At 39.6% G+C, this 21,283-nt stretch overlaps 1 protein-coding gene across 1 annotated transcript in view; it reads right to left on the bottom strand.

The window, feature by feature from the left end:
- STIL (STIL centriolar assembly protein) overlaps nucleotides 1-21,283 on the bottom strand; it is a 30,982-nt gene that overhangs the window by 4,059 nt on the left and 5,640 nt on the right. The window contains exons 6-14 of the mRNA XM_048498134.1: nucleotides 19,639-19,722; nucleotides 19,412-19,498; nucleotides 14,970-15,114; nucleotides 10,606-10,715; nucleotides 9,328-9,439; nucleotides 7,397-8,437; nucleotides 6,669-6,831; nucleotides 5,779-6,001; nucleotides 318-516 (exon numbers count right to left, since the gene is read on the bottom strand). Coding sequence (XP_048354091.1) covers nucleotides 318-516; nucleotides 5,779-6,001; nucleotides 6,669-6,831; nucleotides 7,397-8,437; nucleotides 9,328-9,439; nucleotides 10,606-10,715; nucleotides 14,970-15,114; nucleotides 19,412-19,498; nucleotides 19,639-19,722 — 2,164 coding nt within the window. The remainder of the gene's footprint in view (nucleotides 1-317; nucleotides 517-5,778; nucleotides 6,002-6,668; nucleotides 6,832-7,396; nucleotides 8,438-9,327; nucleotides 9,440-10,605; nucleotides 10,716-14,969; nucleotides 15,115-19,411; nucleotides 19,499-19,638; nucleotides 19,723-21,283) is intronic.

Raw genomic sequence — 21,283 nt, 5'->3', positions numbered from 1 at the left:
CAAATTGACAAAATTAATTATTTAAAAAAATTATTCTGAATTTTGAAATAATCTGATCATTTAAAAATTTAGAGATCAATGAAATCCTAGATTACTGCTATGGCATACAGTACTAGAAAGGATGAATCATGTAAGATGTGAAAAATTATGGAATTATAAACACAAGCAGGACCTTTAAAGAAAACATAAGACTTAATCTACTGGACAATGGGACACAGTTTATTGAATGAAAAAGGCATTATCTTTTGACAGAAAAATTAATTTTCCAGAAAGATGCTGTAAGAAGTGTGAAATAAGATTATGCTATGAAAGCTTACCAAAATGTCCTGGTGAAACTTCTGATCATCTGGAAGTGCACATGGTTGGGATGAGATGGCATGTTCAACATTTTGTTCATTAATGGTTACCAAATGGTCATCATTTCCCTCCAATGGCCTTATTTGTAAGCACACGCCAACATTTTCACTAAGTACAGAACTTGGGGTCATTCCTTTGGCAACTGCTACACTGCTAGAACTGGGAAAAGAACAGGGAATAAGTAACCACAGGACTGACGCTTTATCTATTTATTTGCATCAATTACATTTTTATCATCTTTGTGGCAAAACAGAACTTTGGATACTCACCGTGAAGGTTCCTTCTTCTCTGAGGTAAGGACATCTTCAGAGTATGGGTTATTCCTGCCCATTCCTCAGGGAGGTAGGACTAAATTTCCACTTATTGGCCCTCTGTTAGCCCTTAGAACTCAATTTAAAAACTTTCAAAGCAAGAATAGCTGATTAAACAACAACAACAACAAAACTTGACAATGAATAGAAGGCAGAAACAACAAAGTAACTGCAAGAAAAAATGAACAGTCAGATGGAGAGCTACCCCCAAGAAAGGACAGGAGGACTGTGCTGAAAGACAGCAAAGTATGTTCCCTTCTTTGTTTTTCTCTTTTTTGTGGGGGAGGGGGGATAGTTGTTGACTGTCCAGTAGTTGATCTGAATCCGGTATAGCTCACTGTCTTCCTCTCTTAGACTTAGTTGCTCTGGGTGGGCCAAGATGCCCTCCTTACCTCAGAGAAGAAGGAACCTTCATGGTGAGTATCCAAAGTTCTGTTCTCTCTCTGAGGACGAGGGCATCTTCAGAGTATGGGACATCCACAAGCAGTACCTCTGTAGTACTTCTGGAGGATCTATCGTTTTTATACCACCTGTTGCAGAACTCTGCAACCAAAGGCAGAATTGATGATACCCAGGAGTTTAATATATAGTGCCTTACAAATGTGGAGAGAATGCCCATGTGGCTGATTTGCAGATTGCTTCCACTGAGGCTTGGTAGTTCCTGGCTGCATTCCAGGTGGAATGAGTGGTGATGCCCTCCAGATGCATGAGCTTGCTGGCCAGGTATGTGCAAATGATGCACTGTTCAATGGTATAATTGATGGCCACCCAGAACATCTTCTTGCCCTTATTCAGTGCCATTAAAAAGATGAAAAGTAAGTCTGTCTTCCTGATAGTTCCGTACATTTCAAGTAGATATGCAGAACTCTAACATCTAAGGTGGATCAGGATGCTCAGGATTTGGAGCTGCATTTCTTGTTTTCAATGAAAATGTAAGTTAACTTTGGGGATGAAGGTTGGGTCTGGCATCTGGATCACCTTATCTTTATGAAAGTGCCCCCAGTTCAGAAACTCTTATGGCCAATGCTATGGCAATAAGAAATAACACCTTCATCCTCAGCCACTTGAGTGTTACCCGCCTTAGTGGCTTGAACAGTACTTAGTGAAAGCAGACAGGACCACATTAAGCCTCCAAGCAAGGAATCTATGGACTGCTGGGAGGTGCTACTGACCCCTTCGCGAAAAGCAAGGATGGGCAGGCGCTTAGAGGTAAATATTCCAACTATGATGGGTTCAAAAATGAAAATGGCCGTAACCTGGCGATGTAGGGTGGACACTTTAAGGCTCTGCCTGATTCTATCCTGAAAAAGACACCAAGGTCTGGATTCCGGTTGTCAGCCTTCTTACAATGGTACCATTGGAAGACGGCCTTCCAGGAGGTGTTGTATATGTGTTGTGTAGAAGTTTCCTGCAGGCAATTATGTGCTTTATCACTACAGGGTCGTAACTGAGAATTGTTAACATGCCCCTCTCAATAACCAGGTGGTCAGATGGAACCAGTCAGGGTCTGGTTGCCACACGAGTCAGTCGGAGGTCTGGATACAGAGGTAACCTCCATGGTTTTTGGGTTGACAGTTCCACCAGGGCTGACTGAACCTCTTCATGGCTTGCAGAAAAAACGTGGGATGCAAGGACCACTCATTCTTGTCTACGGACTTCTGGCTCAGTCAGTCCGCGAAGACGTTGCAGGATCCCTGAATGTGCTCTGCTGAGACAGACAGAAGATGGTTTTCTACCAAAGCCAGGATGCTGATGGTTTCCCAATGCAGTTGCGATGACTTGGAACAGCCCTGCTCTCCAGTCCAACAGGTTGGAAGATCCTGTTTTAGAGAATATCCCTTTTTACGTAGGGGAGACTCATCAGTAGGTGGCCAGGATTGGTCCACCAGTCTAGGCTCTGACTTCTGTGTTCAGGGTTAGTGACTTGTATTTTCTGTTGGCAATGTCCAGCTGGAACAGATGCAGGAAGCGCTACATTAGGTGAACGTTAGAAGCCCTGCTAGTGAGCCAGGGCCATCAGGTGGAAAAGCATCTTAGAGAAGACCCTGGGAGCAGAGGCCAGCCCAAAGGGGGGGGGCACAAAACAGCAAATGTTGGCCATGATAGCAGAATCTGAGGTATCTTCAATGGACACAGAGGATTAGAATGTGGAGGTAGGACTCTGTAGATCTGTAATGGTCATGAAAGCACTGATTGTCAGGGCTTCTGTGAGGAACCTCAACAACTTCATCCATAATCTCTTTTGGACCACATGTCTGTTCAAACTTAACGTCCAAAATGGTACGCCAGTCCCCATTTCGCTTGGGGATCATTAAAAAAAAGCGTATACCCCAGAAGCTGCTCCCAATCTGACCTGGTATGGCATCACTGCTTTTTTTCATGGTCCAATCTATCTTCTTGGGCCGGAAGAACAGGAACTGGTTGGGCCTGTTGAATCAAGATCCTCACTGGAAGGATCCCCTAGATGGGGCCAAAGGTCTTTGCTGATCTGTGTTGTTCCTGGGCAGGTTGAGGAAGGAGAGAAAGGAAGACAGCAGGGATGAGTAGTCCTAGACAGACAGAGAACAGAAAAGGCTAGGAAAAGAGGAGAAAGGGTTTGAAAAGATCAAAAACACTGACGAGAAGCCAGAGTCTCTCTATGAGCTACTCTCCCTCCCAAGGCAGGAACTAAACTGAGCTCTAAGGGCCAACAGAGGACCAATTAGTGTAAATTTAATCCTGCCTCCTTGAGGAATGGGCGGGAGTAACCCATAATCTGAAGATGCCCTTCCCTTCACAGATAGAAAAAGAATGCTACAATTTTAAGTTGTGTGTTTGTTTTTTAGTTATTCAACATATATCATTACTTTTCTGAGTTCATTTTTGCTAAACAATTAATTGTCTAGGAATGTGCTGTAAAGCAACTGTTAAAAATACAGCTTTAATAATTTTAACTGACATGAAGAATTCTTAAAATCAAACAGGACAACAGCCTCTGCACTGTGTATGCATTGCACGTATGTGTGTTAAGTGCCGCCAAGTCACTTTTGAATCAATGTCCTCAAAAACATCCTATCATTAACAGCCTAACTCAGATTTTGCAAACTGAGGGTTGTGACTTCCTTTAACGTCAGTCCATCTCACATTTCCTGCTGTCTTCCACTTTTCTTAGCATTGTTGACTTTTCCAGTGACTCAGCTCTTCTCGCAATGCGACACAAGTATGACAGCCTCAGTTTAGTTATTTTAGCTTCTAGAGACGTTCAGACTTGATTTGATCTAGAACCCACTTATTTGTCCACGGCATCCATAACACTCTCCTTCATCACCACATTTCAAAGGAATCAACTTTCTTCCTGTCAGATTCCTTCACTGTCCAGCTTTTAGACCCATCTATAGTAATAGGGAACACTATGGCATGAATTAACTTGATCTTATAAAGGAAGCCATAGCCCTCAGTTTGTAAGACCTGAGCAAGGCTGTTAACGGTAGGACATTTTGGAGGACGTTGATTCATAGGGTCACCATGAGTCAGAAGCGACTTGATGACACTTGACACACATATATATGCCACTGTTAAAGCGGCAGGCTGGTATTGGCAGACCTAGAGCCACAAATCTGGGTTCTGTTGGGTGTTTGTAGGATATAACCCTTACTATTTTCCACCACCTTTACCACCTTGCTGTTCTGCTGTTCCTCTAAGCATAAGTCATAAAATAAGCAAACAGATGGTGCCATTCCTCTCTATGCATGCACACTAATAGCAGGTCCTTCCAAAAAGTAGCTGAAAAGGGTAACTCTCTAGGTGTTGGCAGTTCAACAAATGGGGCTTCACATCACACCTGAGTGTTCTGGCCTTTGGGTCAAAGAATACATTTCTAAACAGTGTATTTCCTGAATGATTAAGTTTCAGCTCCCAGCAGCTCTCTCTCTCTCTGTAGATTAAGGGCTGTTGTTCAAACATAAATAATGGCAAGGGCATCAGGAGAACAACAGTGCAACTGGCACTGTGTAATAGATGCTCATGATTTCACACAACTAGTTGGGAAAAAGAGCAATAATATATTGCTGTGGAAGAAAGTATCATCCCCCAAACGCTTTCTTGAGGGAAGAAGTCTGGAACTATGCAATCAAGTGGACAACAACTGTGCAATTATTCTGCACTAAACTATGCCCAGCCTCTCAGAAATAAAGCTTAAAGTATATCTGAAACACACACACAATGTAAAGCTAGAGAATTGGGTAATAAATGGTGAAGTGTCAGACAAGTCACAGAATGACCCCTAAAAAATGTAGGCTACGAAATTCTGGTGCTCAAGGCAATCAATTGCGTATGTTGAAAGAGATAAGATTTAAATCATGTACTGTGCCAGTTAGTCAATACAGGTTATCAATTGCTGCTGGAAAGGTGATTTTTCATCATTCTCAGCAAAAATATGTAAGCTAAGCTTTCCTAAAGTCACTTGGGCAACTGGGACTCAAGTATTATCCAAAGACCACTTATTTAAAATTGCAGTTATCACATGTCCATGAATCTTGCTTTCTATATAATCTGAGATCTCAAAACTGCCCTTGATTGCAACATCAGGCTGATGTAATAATGTATGCTTATTCTTACAATTTTCAGTCCCATAGGATGAGCAAGCAAATTACACATAAGGGCAATGATAGTGGCTACTGATTGATGCTTGTGCTGTTTCACCCCACTGGAAAGACTACAATGGCATGCAGAGTTGGTTAGCACATATGGTACAGGTGAGGGAATTTTATTATTCCCTCCGTAAACTCTAAAGACCTAGGCCACTTCTAAGATATTTGTCCTGGGTTCAGTGTTGTTGGGAAGCACGCTTGTTTCTCCTCTCTTGTTTCCCCACTATTGTAGTATATCTATGCACCTCCCAGAAGTGGCTGTTCACTGATCGTTCCCCAAACCCACTTTGGACCAATCTACTCAGCAGTTACCCTCTTTACAAATATATTGTTGAAAGTATGGGGGAGGTGGGAAGGAAGAGACAAAAAAAGATGGAGTTATAATGCCACCCTAAATACTGCACAATTCAGTTTTCACATGATAGAACAAGAGATAATCAAAATTAAGAACATCAAGAGTATGCTCCAATCTAAAAATTTACCAGAGGCCCCCAGTGGATTCACCAGATCCTTCTTCAGCAACATGAATACTGTCTACAAAGCTGGGTATGTCAACAGCTTCTAATGATGAAGCAATACTTGCTTGACTCCTATCTTTCTCTGTGTTCATAGAAATATGAATGTCTTCATTAGAAATTTCACCATCCTCCTGTTTTGTAGGCCTTTCGCTTCCTTCTAAGGGGGTATTCAAGAACAAACTAGCACCTAAACAAAGAAATCAAACAGAAGCAACTTTAATTTGATTTATACTAGGTACTTAGCCACCAGATTATTGTTAGTTTTAAACAAGTGGAACTGACAATACTAGCATTATTTTGGGCAGTTGAACAGCATGATTGGGCAATGCACTGTGCATAGGTCACCTTACAATATCAACTCTGAATCTTAATTCAAGACACTGGAACAAATGCTTTACGTTCAAATGCAATTTTTGCATGCTATGATCCTGTTATAAGTTTCTCATTGGCAAGGTAAGATGTGTTGCATAGGTGAGATACTGCAGTTTTAAGAAGACATTTTGTTTTTGAAAATATGTTTTGCTCACCAATTAACAAAACCAACTCAACATGCTAATTTTTCTGCAGACTTGCAGCATTCAAATAATTGAAATTCTGTCCTTTTCAGCAGAATTTGAAACAAGAAAATTTACCTTGAGACAGAAACTGTCAAAGGGTCTGAGGATGTTGCCACTGAACTAGACCAGGCACAGGAGCTATGATTGACAGCAAAGCTTTCTGCTGGGCCACAGCTCAAATAGGAAATAGCACAGCAGACTACAAAAACAGTTAAATCAAAATGCCTGGCTCCACTGTCTGGTGTTTCTACACTATCAATGTCTGTCAATTACAGAAGGTGTACAATAAACCATTACCTGTGCTCACTGCAATACTGACACTTTTTTTCACTTGTAACCCTAGGGAAGATCGAGTTTCCATGGTAACAAATTCTAGTTGCTTCTCAGACTGTATGCTATTGCTGGCTGTAGTCTTAGTTGAACAGTGCTGAAGAGTCTGTGCTTCTAAAAGCCGCTGAATCTGTAACCATGCAAGATCAGTGTTAATTATATTGCAGAGATAATAAAAGTGGAAGAAGCAATTAACGCAATAAATATAAACTGTCAACAAATTGCCTTTCGTATGCATGACTATTCTTTCCTTGAAATGAGAAAAAATCTTCTTTTAAGCTCTCTTTAAGAAAGAATTTAATACAGGGAATTGTAGTACATAGAACAGTACACAGATACTGCTATTACAGTCGTAAGGCTAATTAATTAAAATCTAGCAGGCTTTCACTCAGTGCTGATGTCCATTCCAAGCAAGTTAATGGCTCATTAAATTGACCAATAAACATGCCAGCATTAGCAATTCAGAAGGAATAGCTATTTACCATGCGAATGTATTTGGAAAGATAGCATTAATCACTATATATTCCTCCCCTTCCTACTTGTCTTAATAGAAAGTGAACATTGGCGAAAGTACACAGAATCATGAAGTTCTAGTTTAAAAGCATCATACATTCAATAAAAGGTTATAGTCCAGTCAACCACACTCAATAAACTCTAACATTATGGGTAAGACAGAGATCAAGTACCAAACAAACCTGAGCTTGCAGAAGCTTGAGCTGCCGATCTTGTTCTGTAAGAATTCTGTAAACATCGGGAGATAATCCCATAATTCCGTTATCTAATCCTATTCTGGGTGAAGGAGTGTGCATACAAGTAGAACACACTGCATGGTCTGCAGGAGGGGAAATGGTTGCTGTAGAGGACACATCCCCAGCAAGGGGAGAGCAGTTTCCGATTATTTCATAGTTGCCAAGGTTTATAGGACTACTTGAGGGACATGTTGGATTGCATCCCCCATTTATAGATTCTACATTCTGATGAAATATCAATTGTGTCCTCTCCTGAGCAACATTTGTCTGGATTTCAGATGTCTGACTGGGGCCCATGTTACATATCCCTTGCAATATATTAGATGGATTGTATTGCATATGACCATGTAACTGACAGCTGCAGGCGCAGGAAGAACAGCAAGTTGGACCTTGAACTGGTATCCGAAACTCTACTGGCCTTAGGTTTGGAGGTGACCAAGCACAATTGTGCCAAGGAGGCTGAGAAGGTATAGGGGACTGAATTGAATTAGGTACCAAAGGTCCACTTAAAGAAAGTTCCTCTTTCCTTTGCACGGCATCATTTTTTGCAAACAGTTTTTCAGCAGGTGTTCCAAGTTGATGTGCAGATGTATTTGGAGAGGATCCACTACAAGGTGTTGAAGGTGAAGAGGAGGGTGAGGAAGACCCAAAGCTCTTTCTTGCTTGATATCCAGCTGCACCACTGCTGGGCTGCTGTTGAAATGGTATCTGTACTCTGCTGCAAGGTATAAGAACTGGCATTCTTTGATTTAACTGGCTAGATAATTGCCTTGGAGAAGACTCTCTGGCACAGCTTTGCTTCTTGCGATCAGAGCTTTGCATTTGGCAGGATGGTTGACCTACAGGACATACTTTCTTAGGTGGCTGATATACATGTAGATTTGTTTTATCCACAGTCAAGACATGTTTGGATACTGGTACAGATTCTATGAAGTTGCCATCAAATACAACAGATAGTTCAGGGACTGAAGGCTGGATCTCTGTAATCTAGAAATAAAGACATATTACAATCAAAGCGCTTTGTTAAATTTTGATGGTGTATCTATTTTTATCCCACTCATCCTCCAAGAAAATTAGTGTAGTACACAATTATTTTCACCACTATATCTTAACAACCATTTTGGGATGTAGGTAAGACTGAGAGTACTTGACCAAGGTCCTCCAGTAAGATAGACGGTGAAGTGTGAAGGTGCACCCAAGTCTTTAAGGCCCTAATCTGACAACTTAACCACTACAGAAAACTGCTGTAGAATCACACACTAGTGCAACAGTTCAGAACTGGAATACAGAGCTTTGCCTTAGAATAAGGACAATGGCATGGAAAAATCTAATCCAGGAAATACTGCACTAAATTTGCCCTATTGTGCAATGGCCCTTATGAATAAAAACATGATAACATAGGTATTAATTACAATTAGAAGTAATGTATTTTATATTTAGCTTAGGTTTATGAGAAATGGGAAAAATCAGAATTAATCTCAGCATAGTGTTGCTGAGCAAAAATAAAAAAAACACTTGAAAATAGGCATCTGTTAAAAAGCTCACCTGCTATTTCTGCTACCTCCTTTTATGTTTAAAATTAATAATCCTCTTATGTCAAAATTAATAATTGGGAACTGGTTTAGTTCTGCTTGTGTCTGCATGGTGGATGTTGCAACCTTCTAAAAGATTTGTTTTTTTAAAAAACTGAACTGAAAAATATGGTTGTGGTGATAAAGGGTTAATATGACTGTGGTACAGCCTAGTGGTACAGTGTGAAATAACACCAGCCTGGTACCAATGAAGAATATTGGCATTTAATATTTCTACCCGACAAAAATATAGAAGCGCAGAATGCATTTTCTCTGAAAAAACGAAATAAGAAGCACAGTAGTTACCTGTTGAAACTTTGGGTGAGGACGGGGGAGTGGCCTAGGAGATGCATCATCTTCTACGCCAGAGTCATGATCACAAACAGACAGTTTGCTTGGTGAGGATCCCTGATTGGGGCTAAGAGTACAATTTTATTACACGTAAAATCTATAATTTCACCAATGCATTTAACATGAAACCTTTATCAAATTTGCCATATCTATTTTGATATGTCCCACCACATTCAGAGGTAGGCATATTGGTTTGTACCACCATCTGCTTTTGACTACAAATGAGATTTTTTTGTTTATTTAAGTTGTTTATAACCCACTTTTCTCACTGAGGCAGATTACATAGTGTAGATCAAATACAGTTAACAGGATGGGGTACCCCAAAATAAAGAAATAAGGTTTGGATTGCAGAAATCTGAAAACAGAGCTGGAGGTATAGGCATTAATATGACACATTAAATTATGCAAAAGTTATACACTAGAATCATACTGCAACTAACAATGATTTCTGCCATTGGAGGAGCAGTTTCCCAAATCCTCACCTATACTCTTTCCCTTAAGTTGTTCATAAGAGGCCTTGAGAAACAAAATTTCAGGGGGAAAGTTCAATAGGATACAAATCATAGAAACTACATCAAATATTCAATTTAATAAACAATATTGTATTGTCCTAAACATTTTTGAATTTAATCAAAAAACAGCTGATTGTTCCTGGTAAGATGTATTATTTCTAAATAAGTTTCATCTAGCTGCACTTGAAACCTTCCACCTTATCAGCTGATACGACTTTGAGAAAGTATGTTTTAATTATGGCCTTTCATTGTACATATCAGAAGGAAAACTTGTTCCCTTATGCTATCTAGGGTATAGATTTGTCAACCAATATGGTAAACATGATTTTATTGTTTGTTTCTTTGGAAACGAGTACATATACATGTTATTATACCATACATTTAATGACATCACCTGGAAGTTCCCACCTTGAAATTCTGAAGAACCTAAAAAAGTTCTCTTTATTTGCTTACTTCCTATTTTACACCTATATTTAACACGATAGTAGTATCATCCTCAGCAATGTAGGTTGTGACTGTGCTCAGGATTCTATTGCAAAAATATCATGCACTAGAAATAGCTCGAAGTGGGTACATATACTTTCACCCAGTATTGTAAATACTAGCATTTCCTGTTGAAGGCGTGTACCTATTGCAGAAGATAAAAGATTTCCTGGAAGATACAACATAATAATAGACACAAGGGGTATGCTGCATGCATAAACACATGAAAAATACTTACCACCTAATGGAATCCTCCTTGGAGATTTTGCTAAAGAATTCAATTTCTGCATTTTTATTTTCAGAAGTCAAATTAAATTGAATAGGATTCTTATCAGAAGGGTCAACATTCTGAAATGAAATTCATGCTTTCACTGAAGGGCAATAATTATCATGTAAACCTAACCTTGATTCTTACCTAACCTTCATTCCTACCTCTAAATGCTAAACTGAAGATGCCGCCTCCTTAGGGGGGCTATGAAGTTATTGCAAACAAGTAACTGCTCAGCACCTGAAGGCTTAAGAGTCTATTACATGCTGCAAACTGCCAGCAGTAGTATCAAGTATAATGCAGAAGTACTCGGGCGTTAGAAGCTCAACAGATGCCTGCCAACAGGGATTCACCACATAAACAACCCTGCATGAAGTAGAAAGTTATGCCCTGCCTGAATAGTTCCCAATCCCATGAAATATTTCTAAAATATTTCCATAAACTGGATAAGTAGCTCTTCAAAGCTTCCTGATTTATTTTTCCCAGCAACAGTAAGCATTCAGCTAATGAAAATGTTTAGCACAGAAGGCATAACAACAAATCAAGCCATTTAAACCACACACACAAACTCTATTTACCCTGAGATCTATGACTAGGGTGTCAAACAAGCTACCGGTAACTTTCTCATGAAGTAGCATTTGTTATTAAATTAGAATTGTTACCTTTGGAAAAAGTCCCAATGCAAAATTCCTAAAGCTTGTGCTGAAGTACAGGACTAAAAGCAAGACGATTTAAAAATATTGTTATGGATTTTAACTCTAAATCACTGTTTGTAAGGTTCTGACACAGGCCTTTAGGTTCTTGTGTACACCTGCAAAGTTTTTTTCACTGTTTTAATTTATACTTTTCAGCCTTGAAGAAAAAATTATGAATTAATAGCTTTATACTCAGAATAACTCCAACAAGTGAAACAGAATTTGCAAGCATCAGAAAGTTTAATAAAGTCATATATAGGCCTATGTAGTAGTTATTACTGTATATACTGGCCTATAAGTCGACCTGAGTATAAGTCGAGGCACCTAATTTTATCACAGAAAACTGGGAAAACTTGTTGACTCGAGTATAAGACAAGGGTGGGAAATGCAGCAGCTACTGGTAAATTTCAAAAATAAAAATAGATACCAAAAAAATGTTTTTGAATATGTATTTCAAAGAAAAACAGTATGGTATCAACAATAACTTCAAAAGTTCTGAAGTGGAATATATAACTCTCACAGACAGTATCTCTTCAGAGTTTCATAGGGAAGATGCTCAACAAGATCCCCCTTTTAACAAGTCCCTACAGGTTCTCCTTCAACACGGATAGCTTATCATTACACAGTGAAGATTCTTGCGTGGTAATGGCAGCCGCTGCCCCAAAGCAAGGGGTTTTTTTTTGCAGGTCTGCAAGCTCAGCCGTTCACTCGTGTATAAGTCAAGGGGGGCTTTTTTCAGCACAAAAAATGTGCTGAAAAAGTAGACTTATATGCGAGTATATAAAGTACTAGCAGGATGCCTGTGCTTCGCTACGTAGTTTGTAGTATGTTTGTAATCTGTTTTGATTGTAATTGGCTGTAGTGGTCTGGTTAACGTGAGGGTTGGTCAAGGAATACTTTTTCACAGCCTGTCTGTTAGCCTCGGGATGACATTCAGCATACTTCATCACAGCCTCTCTATGAATTTCAGGGTGACATTCAGCATTCAGTACACCTGTCTGTGCACTTTGTATGTTGGCAGGAAATTGCTCTCTTTCACCTGGTGGGCTCCAAAAGACGTCATTTGGAAGCAGCCGTTTTATTTTCGGAAGTGTTCTGCCATTGGATGCTGATGAGTGAGAAGGCTGTGAAGAGGTTCAGGGTAGGGTTGAAGGGCAGGGAGCTGGACTGTACTGCCACTGCAGCACATTCCTGGAGACTTCAGAGCACGACACAGCACAGGACGATCAGAGGCCGAGAGCAATAAACTTGTCTCCACAGTAAGCAATCTGATGTCCATATGCAAAACCCGACAAATGTTTAGTAGTCCAAGGTGATAGTGTGGTTTGTAATGTATTTTAATAGTATTTGGCTGTAGCAGTGTTGTTAATGTGAGGGCAGGTGGAGGAGTACTTTTTTGCAGCCTGTCTTTTAACTTTGGGGTGACATGCAGCATATTTCCTCACAGTCTGTCTGTGGACTGATGGGTTTGTTTTCAAATAGGTTCACATGTGTTGTGGAGGGTGGTGGTAGAGTGCAGTTGGTGAAGGACATGAAGCTGGTGGTGTTGAACTGTCACCCTTAGAATGTTCATGCAGCATGTCTGTGGACTGAGTGGTGGGTTTGCCCTTAGAATGTTCATGCAGATGGGCAGAGATGAGCAGTGAAAACAGTAAATGTGTAATAACTCGAGTAAAACTGAATATTTTGAAAAATCCTTTCATAGTGAGCACCTAAACCACATAATGAGCCAGTGGGCCAAATTTCAACTTTGTAGGTTCTGTGGTTTTTTAGTTCTTTTGATGAGTCAGTGAGTCAGTCAGTGGTATTTCACGTTTATATAGATACAAGCTGTACCTAGAATCTCTGAATCGCTCAGATCTGGAATTCCCTGAAATCTGCTTTCCCCCTTTTTAGCAAAGTGCTGAACGAAACTTTGAAATGCAACCTTTTTCTAAAAGTCAATTTAGGCAGAATAGGAATAATATGTATGCTTATACAGGATGAGTTTCTATAGGGTTTGCCAGTGTTCTATGTTGTTTATTTAATGTTTTGCTTAATCAGATCTGGAATGATCAGATTATTTTAAATAGAAGTGAATATATTAACTATGTTTCACTTTGAACCTGGAATAAACAAATAAACCTCAACGTCTTCCTTAGAGAATGAGGGATGTGCCTTGCGAACACATTCAGTTGTCAAGTAGCACTGTGACTTAGTAGTTCATTTCATTTCATTTTAACCTTTAATGGCATACAAATTATTTCCATTTAAAAGAGAAAAGAGAAAACTTTTAAAACATTTAAAGGAGAAAACTTTTAAAACATTTAAATATGGGTATTTAAAATGCTTTCCAAGAATTTAGCCACTGCCAAGGTGATCGATGGATTACAGTCACTTAGCAGAAAGCGAGTGGCCTGGAACTTGGAGTGCTCAAGTCTTGGAAGCAGCAGAGGGTGAATTAAAATCACGCGCAGGTTACTGTGAAGACAGCATTCCAGAAGAATATGGGTTATGGTTTCTATAGATCCACATCCGCAACGGCATAGTCTCTGATGTTTAGGGATCTGGAGGTATCTCCCTGAGGTTTCTGCTGATGGGAAAATATTGAGGCGTGCTAGCATGAATGCACGACGTTGGTTGATGGATAACAGAGATGAGAGATATTTAGCTCTTGCTCTGTAACTTGGTTGTATTCCGAGGGAGCGGGGAGAGCATACAGCCGCCTTTGTTGGATAGAAACAATGATGTTCCAGATCCCTCAGTCTTTCACGGATCCTGATTGAAAATATGCAGTTCACTATCAGTCCCGACATTGTCCAAATCAAATCCTATGGTTCTGATTTTGTTCTCAATGACTTTGAACCAATAGAATTGAAAATTGTCTTTAAAAAGGTTTGAGTTTATATCACCTGAAAGTGATCTAAAATGTATTTTGAGCCAATACTTTATGGTGGCAATCCAAGCTTCTGTTTCCACATATGAGAGGCCAACTTCGAGACATAAAGTTGGATAGGTAACACTATTCGGGACTCCCAAAATCCTTCTCAGAAAATATGCTTGGATTTGTTCAACATCACGTTGGAAATCGCTTATCCAAATTGGGATGCCGTAGAGGATTTTAGGCAACAACTTTGCTTGGAAAATTTTTAATACGGCTTTTACTGATTGGTTTCCTTTTCCGTAGTAAAATTGGATTATGCCAGACATGGTACGTCTGGTTGATGAGATTAAGCAGGATCTATGAAGGGACCATTTTAAATTGTATTGAAAAGTGATCCCTAAATATTTAAAAGATTGTACCTGCTTGATCTCAATATTGCTGATTTTCCAGGAAAGAGGACGCCAGTTTTTGGAAAATACGATTATTTTTGACTTCTCACTGTTTAGTTTTAGTTTGTTGAGATCACAGTAGTCAAAAAAAGCTCTGACTTAGTAGTTAATGTGCTGTTTTAATTCAATCAGGTTTTAATCTCCATGTGATTGTTTAAAGTAATGCCCCCTCATATTTGGGTCCCAATGATTGGCCATGATCTTAGATCTGCAAGTTTCAATTATATTGATGTCTTCTTCTGAAAGAATGACATTTTAATCAACCCGACAACCACATTCCAGTAATCTCTCTAATATAAACTAGGGGAAAAACAATCAATCACTTACTTTGAATAGATGTAATGTTTCCTTGCTTGTAAGTAGTTGGAAACCAAATTCAGTAAGTCCACAAGGAAGGCATTCATAAAACTCTGGATCTCTATGTATCATAGAATAAAGAACTATAAGAAAACTTCCTGATTCCGAAAGTACCCTAAAGAAGAAAGATAATCAATTAAATTATTTTTTGGGAAAAAAATATAGGAAATGAAGCATACATTCTAGACATAAATTCAAAGAAGTATAGTCCTGTTTCAAGGTAAATAAAAATTAATTTTTGGTCTATTTAAAACATTCATAAACTCATCCTTCTACCAGATAACTGGAACCCCAATAAAATTAGCATAATTCCAAAAACAACAAAATTAAACACCTGACAAAAAGAGATCACTGCCTTTAAAGAAACTTGGAGAGCAACTGTCTTGTAAAATGGGATTTTAAAAGAGTCAGGCAGCCCCATCAAAATGGCAGGCTGCATGCAGTACTGACCCGCTAGTCCTACAGAGACTTCCTAGTTGCATGACAAGGCTCGCAAAGTGTAAAAGTCTTCCCACTGCTGAGAAGTCAACAACAAATACAAATACAAAACCTTTAATGGCATATAAAGAGTGGTAAAATACAGATTATGTTAAAACCAATTGACTAAAATTTACACAAAGGTTTCACTCTTGATCCAAGTGCCTTTGTTAAAAACCTGGCAACTGATTCAGTAGTGTGGGGATGATGGTCACTAAGCAGGTGTGAAACTATTTCCTTGTCTGATCTCACTGAAAATTTCTTCAAGATGGCCTCGAGAAAAAGCAACCGATAGACTGCCAAATCTTTGCAATGAAGGAGCACGTGTTCAGTTGTTTCGGGTAGGCCCGCTGCACAGGAACAAGTCCTGTTCTCCTGTGGGATGCCATGATATCTGCCTCTTGTTTGGGCAGTCGGTAACACATTTAGCCGAGCAAGCATAAAATATCTGCGGAGATGTGGATTGATTAAATTACTCATATATTTAGCCATAAAACCCGGCAATGGTGGTGAAATGCCATAAAATGTGGGAGAACAAGTTCTGCAGGCTCCAGCTGTGAGAAGCTGCCCTTCAATGTCAAGAGTACGTTGTTTCAAAACTCCGAAAGCCTGTCTTTCGTCCATCAGTAGGAGTTGGTCAAAAGATACACCTATGTTGTTTATTTGCTTGATAATTTTGGTGTGCCAGGTGGAGTGGAAGTGGTCGCTAACAGAAAATATGTGAGACTGCCCGGGAGGGCTCTATAATGAAGGCGAAGCCAGTATTTAAACAAAGAGAGCCAAACCCGGGAAAAAATTGTCTTGGCTCCGGTTTCTAAACAAAGAACTTGATACGTGACTGAGTTTGGAAGACCCAATAAACAACGAAGAAACAAAGATTGAACACTCTCTAATTTCTCAGCGGTTTTTGCTCCCCAGATTGGAGCTCCGTAAAGTAATTGTGGCAGTAGTTTTAACTGAAAAACTTCCATTGCGGCAGGAAAAAATTGACCGCCTCTGGTGTGAAAAAATCTGGATATTGCCAACACTTTGATTTTACTTGTATTGAGAGTCTGGTGGATATGAGAGGTCCAGGTTAAGGAATGATGGAAGGTGATTCCTAAATATCTGTATGAATGGACCTGTTCAATCAATGTACCGTTTATTTTCCACGTGCTGAGTTTTTTTGAATTCGAAAAGATCAGCACTTTGGATTTGTTATAATTAATCGACAGGGCACTGTTTGGAGAGCAACTGTCTTGTAAAATGGGATTTTAAAAGAGTCAGGCAGCCCCATCAAAATGGCAGGCTGCATGCAGTACTGACCCGCTAGTCCTACAGAGACTTCCTAGTTGCATGACAAGGCTCGCAAAGTGTAAAAGTCTTCCCACTGCTGAGAAGTCTCAATGAGCTGCAATGGATTTACACAATCCAAAAGGGTGACTTAAGTCCAAACTTAAGTCCATGCCCCCGGCCCACCCCTGCTACGCTAGTGGTGGAAGGGCCCCTGGATGCTGGTGTGGCATCCAGCACCATGCACAGTGGGGCGAGTGGTGGTGCCCACATGTCAGTGGGATTGCCCTGGGTAAGTTCCCTGGGGAAAGTGAATCTGACAGTGTGGCAGCGCACCTCTCCCAAGAGCAGATTTGGACCCTCCCTTTGGCACCTCAAGCCATCTGAAACTGTAAGAGAGATATAGACCTTCAAACTTGCTTCAAAAGGCTATTTCATTACACGAGCAACCAGAAAAAAGCCCACTAATGGGCAGCTGCAGAATATATACTTGAGGGTTGAAAGATTAATTTTAAAAATTGATGTGCTAAACAAACCTGCTGCACCAGATCACACCAGGAAAAAAAGCCCTTCAAGTGCATGGGCCATAGGTTGTGAAGGACTTTAAGGCAACCATCAGCATCTTGTATCAGAAACCAATAGGCAACCAGCACAAAAATTACAAAACAGGTGTAATATTATCTATGTAGCCCTCCTCAAATAACATAGACTGCTACATAGTACACCAATTATACTTCTCGATACTTTTCAAAGACAGCACCATGTACAACATGTTATAAAAATCAGGCATTGAAGTTCATGTTCCATGCATCAGAGTGACCAGAGCAGCCACCAAAAAAGGGAAGAACTTACACACTGAAAAGATAAAAGGCATGTTTCTCAAACAGTTCTTGATCTAGAAGACTTCACAGCTCTTCATAGTGTCCATCAAAGAAAGCTGAAATTCATGTGGAAGGTAAAACCCTCCAAAGCAAATGCTGGTCCATAAGACTGGCAACACACTGTTTTGTTGGAAGTTCAGTTTATTCTTAGTCATTTGACCTCAGCAAGTAAAAAATGATTGCTTGATTGTTGCTGCTGGCATTGCTGGTAATAGCTTTCATGTTACTAGTCCTCCAATGTTAATCAAATGGCTTTCAGAGTGGAACTCTAGATGAGAATCATTCTTCACAACAGGCTTGGGAACTGGGAATTGCAAAAAGCCTCTAAAATAGTCTCCCTCAAGCGATTCACCATGCGATTAACCTTAATAATAGAAAACCTTACTTTTTGAAAATCTTCATGGCAGGCATTTTTTGCCCAGGCATTTGGTAAGCCACTCTGAAACCCCATCTCTACAGCTGTTTGTCTATGGGGTGAACGTGGGGATTGGGGTTATTTTAAGGCTATTTTAATGGTTGTTTTAATTGTTATATTTAGGGAGGGGTTAAATTGTTTTTAACATATGTATGCCTCCTAGAGATATTGGTATAAGGCAGGATAAAAATACTTATAAATAAATCCCCACTTGTGCCTGCTCCAAAACAGTACAAGCACAATTTTCAGTTAACAGCAACATCAGAATATAGATTCATGCAGAATAAGAGTACTATAACTACTGGTAGTTATAACTTCTGTGGAGGGACAAGTCAAGGTGGAAACACACATCCATTGTCCCATTACTCATGGAACACTTACCTTGGGCCTTTTAGCTACATGGTGGGGCTGAAGTGTGGTCTCCTCATGTTTCTGTTTACACATGAGGAAGCAGCCCAGGCCTCTCCTGCAGCTAGTCTCAACAGGCCTCTGTTTCTGGGTTCTCTGAACTCTGCCCTTCTTAAAGGCACAGATCACATAACCCTCAGTAGTTCCAATACTCCCCTTCCCTTCCACAGACTCTCTCTCGCTGCTGCAGTGGGAGAGAGGGCTTGTTTCTAAAAAGAGGCTTGTCTGGAAAAAAGTTTTTAAAAGTCCTCCTGATCATTAGGGAGGACAGAAGCAGAGCGGGAGAGGGGTACCGGAGTCAGAAACAAACCCTGCTTGTGCTATTCCTTGCAAAAGTCAACTTTGTTTATCAATGCACTGACATATTGAAATGAGCACTAGTGAAGCAGGAAGGAGCCAGCAACAATGGGGCAAGGGTAAAGACATGGATGACAATGCAATGAGTGGAAAGGATGGAGCCAGGTAGGCTGGCCAAGGGTGAAGAGAAGAGATCCGGGGCAAAGCTTTTTAGTGGAAAATCTCCGTGTTCTGGTGGCAAAGAAAAATTACATTTGTGCAACATGTGAACTGGCAGGGAGACTAGAAAGTGAGAACAGAGTTTGAGGAAATACCCTGCTGCATAAAGACAGACATTTGTCCCCATCGTGCAGTAGATACCTTATGCATAATTGACCTCTAAGTACTAAGTGAATGCATACACAAAATGGTTGCAGATCAAGTGTATTCACTTCAACAGCAAATGGATAGTTTCATATGCATAACGCCAGGGTATTACAAGTTGTTCCCAATACCAAAGTGAATGATAAAACTCCTGCTGACATAGCTCAATGTTCCCTGAGCATTAGATCAAGACCATTTATTTACCACAATTCATTCATAGGAATTTTGATGGTATACAAGCTCTAGAGTGATCCCTGTTGATTACTCAGAAACTTTTAAAAATAACTATTTTTAATTACCTTTCTTGAATTGAGGAATTGTATAAGTATCGCAGGCTGTAGGTCCAGACTTGTGGACTGAAGATATGAGTGATTCCACTCAACCAACTAAAGAGATTAAAATAACATTGATGGAATGAATGCTTTATCAGATGTTTCCTCAAACAGAATAGATTATCGAAACATGAACATATATTGCATCTTAACAACTAAAACCATCGAAGAAAGAATTTAGGAAAAATACTTACATGCCAATTAATGGCATCGTGTAAACTTTAGGGTCAGACTCCAGAACTAGAAGCAGTTTCCTGGTCTGGTCCATTGTAAGGTATCTGTAAGCAAGAATGTACATATTGCTGACTTACAATAGTTAATTCTTAAGTCATTTAGGCAAAAACTGTAAAAATTAATAACATTTATACCTTATACTGCCATCCCAAATAACAAAATCTCAGAGAGAGTTATAACAAAAATACTTAAGGGAGCATTACAATAATTCCAAAGCCATTAATTAATGCCTCCAATGTCTTCTTTTATCAACATCATGAAAAAACAGAAGTAACTTCCAAAACATGCAAGGATTGCAAATCACTGTTGGATGTGTTGCTGGGTTAAAGGGTAAGAATGAGTAAACTGAAACTATACCCGGGAAAGACAGGAGTCATAGCTATCACAAAGGTATTGTCCAGGTTTTCACAGCTGGAATCAACGGACTGTTGTGGGTTTTTCAAATTGTATGGCTGTGGTCTGGTAGTTTTAGTTCCTAACATTTTACCCACATATATGACTGGCATCTTCAGAGGCATGTCACTGTAAAATGTGTTTTCTTTTGGTGGTACAGTCGGGGCTGGTGGTCCTTGGCACAAAATCTGCTTAGCTCAGCCAGGACCAGAGCTTTTTTGACTCTGGCATGGTAGAACGTTCTATCAAGTGAGAACCAGGCCCTGCAAGTTTTAGTTTTGCAGGGCCTGTAAGATAGAGCTGTTCTTTCAGACTTATGGCTGAGGTAGCAAAGGTATCTAGTTGGCCTCCCTTTCTCTTCCTTCCCTCATTGTTTCCTTCCCTTCTTCAGCGCATAGTGTGAATGTGGGTTTTATTGGGGGTATAACTTAATTGGACTGTCCATCTCTCCGAGGCGATTGATAATATCAGAATATAGATGATTATGTTTTATAAATGTTATTGTTATAAACCAGTGCTGTATAAGCCACCCCGAGCCTGTATGGAGGAAGGGACCCCATACATTGAATAAAATAAAAATTTAATTTAAAAAATGTAGGGATGATGCTAGGAGCATAAACATCCAGACCAGGCCACACAGTGCAAAAAACAACAACAACCCCACAACAGACAGTACCATAAAGAGAGCTTTTATAACCACCACCATGTAGCATCATTATGGAAATTATTCACAGAACAGCTGTCAATCTACATGGCAAGAAAAGTTTGAATGTATTGCCTAGAGAAGTTACCATGTGGGAGATCATTAAACATTTTCTAGCCAGTAAACATTTTTAAAGTGTCCTGCAGCATTACTCTTAAATATTCTATACACAGCTGTCATAGTAAAAACAATCCTAGAACACATGCAATATCATAAAACATAAATATTAAAATATAAAATTATTCAAGTCAAAATCAGTGAAGATATCTACAAGACATAGGTTATTATATAGCAGGCCATTCCATTTGCAGTTAAGAAGTGCCATTCACTAGTTATTTATGCAGAAAAACAGGAAGGATTAACTTCTTATATATCGGTAATTGACTTAGAGACAGATGGATGCTGCCAGAATGGAAGAAGGTACTCACTGTAATGTGATTTCTTCCACTTTTGATAGCTCAAATAAGCAGAAGCTACATGTAAGCAACTGAAATGTTTGAATGTGATAC

This window comes from Sphaerodactylus townsendi, linkage group LG05 (assembly GCF_021028975.2).
Source record: "Sphaerodactylus townsendi isolate TG3544 linkage group LG05, MPM_Stown_v2.3, whole genome shotgun sequence".
Lineage (NCBI taxonomy): Eukaryota > Metazoa > Chordata > Lepidosauria > Squamata > Sphaerodactylidae > Sphaerodactylus > Sphaerodactylus townsendi.
The sequence above is the reverse complement of the archived record's forward strand: the minus strand, read 5'-3'. Positions and strand labels throughout refer to the sequence as shown.